Genomic DNA, 4969 nt, shown 5'->3' with positions numbered 1-4969 from the left:
GGATGGATGGCATGGATCAAACACATATATAACAGTGGGCTCCATAAATTTTAACGAGAAAAAGCTTTCTTTACCTCTTCCAAATGCATAAGCTTTTCAAACAAGCTTCCATCGCGTAAACATCAAACAAACTTTTCAAACAAGCTTCCCTTGAACATTTGGTGACTCAATCAGAACCGTAGCTAACTTGATCTGACTCGGTATCTCTACGCGAGTTAGACTCAGTTCGGATCAGCCGAGCCAAGATTCAGTTTGGATCAAGGCAGGCCCACTGGACTCAGTCCCGAGTCGAATCGAGTTCAGGTTAGGATTTTCACAATACCGGATCGCGTCCAGTTGAACCTAACTAGGTCCGACTGGACTCGATGCCCACCTCTACTTCCAACCCAATGAAGCCAGATACAGGTACTCAAGGACCCGTTGACGTACGTCTCTACTCTCCATTTGTGGGACACAGAGCGACACATGTTTGATGGGCTTCTATTGCCATGTTAAAATAATAATAATAATAATAATAATAATAATAATAATAATAATGTAGAATGCACCTCCTTCATGAACTCTATATGATTTTACCAAGTATAGATTGAAGAGGGCAGATTGGCAGCTGAAGGGTGGCATGTGCGATATCATAACCATTGATTACCTAGATCTGCCCATGAACCTGCACGCCCTGTCTAATAAATCATGTGGGTCCACAATTATGTGGCACTCATAGGAAAATGGTCAACTAGATCTGAAGAAAAATCACCATTTCAAGATCGATACAAGTGATTAATGGTGTAGATCTCATCCCTTTTCCACCGCTTACAACATGGCTGGGATATACATTTGAATTGTCTTACGTATATTTGTTCCATTGCCAGACAGCCCAGACAATGGGGATGAGTTCATATTGGTTTTTAAGACGTGGACAAGTCTGAGTGACTCGTCCAGGTCGACTCGGACTAAGTTGGACCCGATCCAGTTTCATACCACGTGTTACTCCTTAGTCACCCTCCACTTGGGCGATAATTCGAATGAGTTAGGTTTGAGTCACCAAGTCTTTAAACCATGTTTGAATTCCTACCTCTGCCCACCAGAGTGAGAGAAACTTGAATACAGAGGTAAACTCAAAAGAGTTTCAACATGAGGTCATGAGTTCGAGTATCTATTGTGGTGAAAAACTACTATGGTGTGAGTGTGTGGGTGTGTACGGGTTGTGAGTGTTTGTGTAAAAAAAGAAAGGAAAAAAAAAAAAATCAATTACTGAGTTGTCAAGTTAAAGCCCGTGCCTATGTGGATTTTGAGCACATACGTACCTGCTATGGGTAAAAATGGTCTGATCACCCATAGGGTTAGCTCAGACTCACGAGCACATGCTTCTGGACCAAGGAGCTCTTAAATGAGGCTCGACAAGATCAAGGGGATGGTCGTCCAGAACGATAAGTATTGCCGAGGTGATGAGTCCGCTCCTTATGCCCAAGCATATATAGACAAACCAAGAAATTGATCAATCGACTAGTGACGATCAACGCAGAAACTCACTCTAAGCCGACCATATGGAGATCATCCTGATTAATCAATGGCTCGGCTTAGCTCGGCCTCATATTGATTGATCGAGGGCTTGGCTCAGGTCAACATCAACACTTATGTGATCGAGGGCACAACTCGGGTTGGCCTCGACCATCCATTGCATGATTTTAGTGTCAACCACATCAACACTTATCAGCTACACAAATCTCGCGTAAATGTTGAGAAACTCACGCAAAGATTACGCCTAAGATCAAGAACCGTCTCTAGCCCACCTACACTATAAGGGACCATCTACAAGAAAAGTTATGGAGAGTCTCTCACCCGAAAACCCTAGATACTACCATACCTAAATTTCTAGCCTGACTTTGGCATCGGAGGGTCCCCTGCTCTAGTCAGGGTCTCATTTGTCTTCTTCCTGTATAGGTACTCGAAGGTCTAAAAAGGACGGACTGAATTTTTACATTAACATTACCTATGAAAAAAATAGGTTGGTGTGGGCCACACTGGTCATGGTAAAAAAGTGAATGTATGCTATGCAAATATGCGGCTCATATTAATCATCGTATAATTCATCAATACTCATTAAGATATTTTCAGACTATTTAAAACTTTATTTGTTACAGTACTTTTCTCATTGGGATTGATTTATTTAATTTTATTATTTTTGTTTTTAAATTTTGTGCAAGGACCATTCGTTGGGCCCAAAATATTGATGGCTTGGATCACAAAACCATGGACTCAGTCACAGGTTTGCTGATTTCTAGGACCCCACAATCATTTTGATGGATCAGAATTCTCAGCCTGGGTTCGAGTTCGAGTATGACAAACTCATAAAATCTATACATATTAGCCCTCGATATATGTGCTTTACATAAGGCCTTCCATGTATGAGTGAACGCATTTGTGAAATAAGACCCTTGGATACTTTTCATTCTTCACCATCTAATAAATGTTTCCCAATTAAATAATCAACAGTCAAATGAGCATAGATTTTAGATCCTGATATATGTCATGATGTACGCAATTTCTGAGTAGCTGTGTATATATCATCCATCACGTTCTGTTAGAGTATCAAAGTTTTTTTTTTTTTTTTCCTTGTTTTTGGTACATGCACTAGCACCCCACGCATGCCCACGCACTCACACCATAATGGATACTCAAACCCGTGATCTGATGTTGAAACTCTTGTGAGTATACCACCAAGGCATGAGAAATGACCCAAAAAAGCATCAAAGTTTTTCTCTATTAGTTTTTAGCATAGTTTGAAAACATTAAAACTCAAGTTAAATCAATGTTCAGGGGTGAGGTTGACTCGCCTCTCAACATCGAATAACTATAAATTTAAAATATTAGTGGGGGACTAGATATTTAACATAACTATCATTAAGAGGTTTTAAGTGACAAGCAGAGTGTCCAATCATTGATTTGGGGTATTCATTCATTCATACAACAAGGAGCAAGTCATGGTGAAAAATCATGCGGATTGAATGATTTTAACCGTATGATCTACAGCTAGTAAAAAACAGAAGGTTGTAATAAGATGGCCTCATTCAAAGGGTTATGATCTCCTGATTAACTTGATTTCTCACAAAACATTGTACCCAGTTTTTTGGAAATGAATGAACGGCTGGGATCAATGATTGAACAGTCCACTTGTCACCTAACAACTAACATCCCCTTGAAGGTGGGAATGCTAGCAAAACCTTATTAAAATATTCCATGATGCCCTGGTTAAGTTCATATCTTCTGTTGCAGGAATCATGTTCTCCAATCTTTCCTCATCATTTACATTTTTTTAGTGTTCACATTGTGACTTGTTTCTAGTTACTGTGAGTCGACTCGATGAATCATTCCGAGTCAGACGCAAGACTGAGTTTCCCATCGACCTGGCTCAGAATCTCTCCAAGTCGACCTGGGCGAGTTTTGATTTGACCCAGTGAGTTTCAAAACTATGGTTTAAGAATATTAGCCAAAGGGGAGCCAACTTCATCCACATAAACAAGAAAATGAAGCCTATCAGTACCAAAATTGCTTTAGACATCAGTAATAATTAGTTGCATACATACATACATCCTATGATATTGCTCACTCTCTCACTGTTTAATGTATTTGAAGGAAAGGCAAAAAGAAGACATACAAAAGCTACCATGAAGGGTTTAAGCTCTTCCTTCAGTTGTTCTTGGGTGGGTGGGGTCTTGGCACATTATAGTCAGCATTGAATGGTCCAAGGCCCACTACACTGACCTTCTTAGGAAGAACATTGGTTTCACTCAATTTGCATTCTACACTAGGCTTCCCCTTCTTTTCATGATGGATATTTGTGCTTGTAATCTTTGATGGCCCACCATTCACATTTCCCTCTTTCATCATATCATCATTCATCACCATTTTCCTTCCTTTAAGCCTTCTAGCGCCGTCCGTGGTCGCCGCATTGTCCAAAAGCTCCTGCTAATTAAATGCTTTGATTCAATTCACTTAGAATTAAGGATGCTATTGTGTACATGTGTGTAAGTAAACACTTTTATTGCAATTGTGATATTTAGTGTCTGGCAATCAGGACCATTGATTTATTTCTGCACGATGTAGACGGACTATATCCCGAAATCAAGGAGATATGATCATATAGGCCACATTGGTGGTGGCCCATAAAATAGTCCTGATCACCACACATATTTTCCCACATGAACCACCTAATTATAGCTCCCTCTAGTAAAATTACAAGCTAAGAAGAATCACATGACAAGCTTACCTGATTAATCGAAGTAACTGCGGCCCCCGCTGCTGTGGGCACATTGCCATTTGCCGTAGTGGCGGCCACTGTTGCCACCAACAACGAAATAACAATCACTATAATCTTCCATATAAGTATAATCTCCCGTAGATGCATGAAGATGGATGGATGAGATGCATACCTTGGTGGGCTTGTGCAATGGAGTCCCTTAGTGAAACAAAAGTCAACAAAAGCCCTAGTACTAGACTTGTAAATCTTATAGATACCATGTTTTGCTCAGATTTGCTCAGTTGGAAATGCAACAAGAACGGTAGCAAGAGCTGAAGTACCAATAACCACAACTACAATAACAACAAACAACTACTGTAACAACGACAGCAACAGAAGAAAGAAGAAAAAGGGTTGGTGGTTTTTATATTAAAGAGAGCTAAATCAAGGTCAAAGCTTGTTGAGAAATTTAGGACTGTGGACCCCACCTTTTATCCAGCTGTTTTTATGAAACAATACAGACTTTGTTTTGCAACTTAGACCTGCACGTAAGGAGACCGAATTCTAGGACCAAAATACCCCTCCTTTTCATTATTGTGGCTTTTCCTCTCCCTTTCAACTGTTTGCTTTTCATCTTCCTTTCCACCGCTGCTTCACTACCGTTGCTTTCACCCCCTTTTCTCACCCCGGACCAATAAAAAGACCAAAAAAAACCCTTTTGTGGGCCCCCCTTAT

The 4969-nt window shown here is 40.3% G+C and overlaps 1 protein-coding gene across 2 annotated transcripts; it reads right to left on the bottom strand.

Moving 5' to 3' along the window:
- Positions 1-3524: 3524 nt before the first annotated feature.
- LOC131257375 (uncharacterized) lies at positions 3525-4518 on the bottom strand. Of its 2 annotated transcripts, none has more exons than XM_058258262.1 (3): positions 4428-4518; positions 4265-4332; positions 3525-3963 (listed from the first exon to the last, which is right to left on the bottom strand). In XM_058258262.1, the coding sequence occupies exons 1-3, from the start codon at positions 4513-4515 to the stop codon at positions 3685-3687; spliced, it is 435 nt and encodes a 144-aa protein (XP_058114245.1). In that variant the 5' UTR covers positions 4516-4518; the 3' UTR covers positions 3525-3684. The 2 variants fall into 2 exon arrangements, with proteins under 2 accessions (XP_058114245.1, XP_058114246.1); XM_058258263.1 differs by having other exon boundaries at positions 3525-3960.
- Positions 4519-4969: the final 451 nt, after the last annotated feature.

This window comes from Magnolia sinica, chromosome 10, assembly GCF_029962835.1.
Source record: "Magnolia sinica isolate HGM2019 chromosome 10, MsV1, whole genome shotgun sequence".
In the NCBI taxonomy this organism is placed as follows: Eukaryota; Viridiplantae; Streptophyta; class Magnoliopsida; order Magnoliales; family Magnoliaceae; genus Magnolia; species Magnolia sinica.
This window is presented reverse-complemented; position numbering and strand designations above follow the sequence as displayed.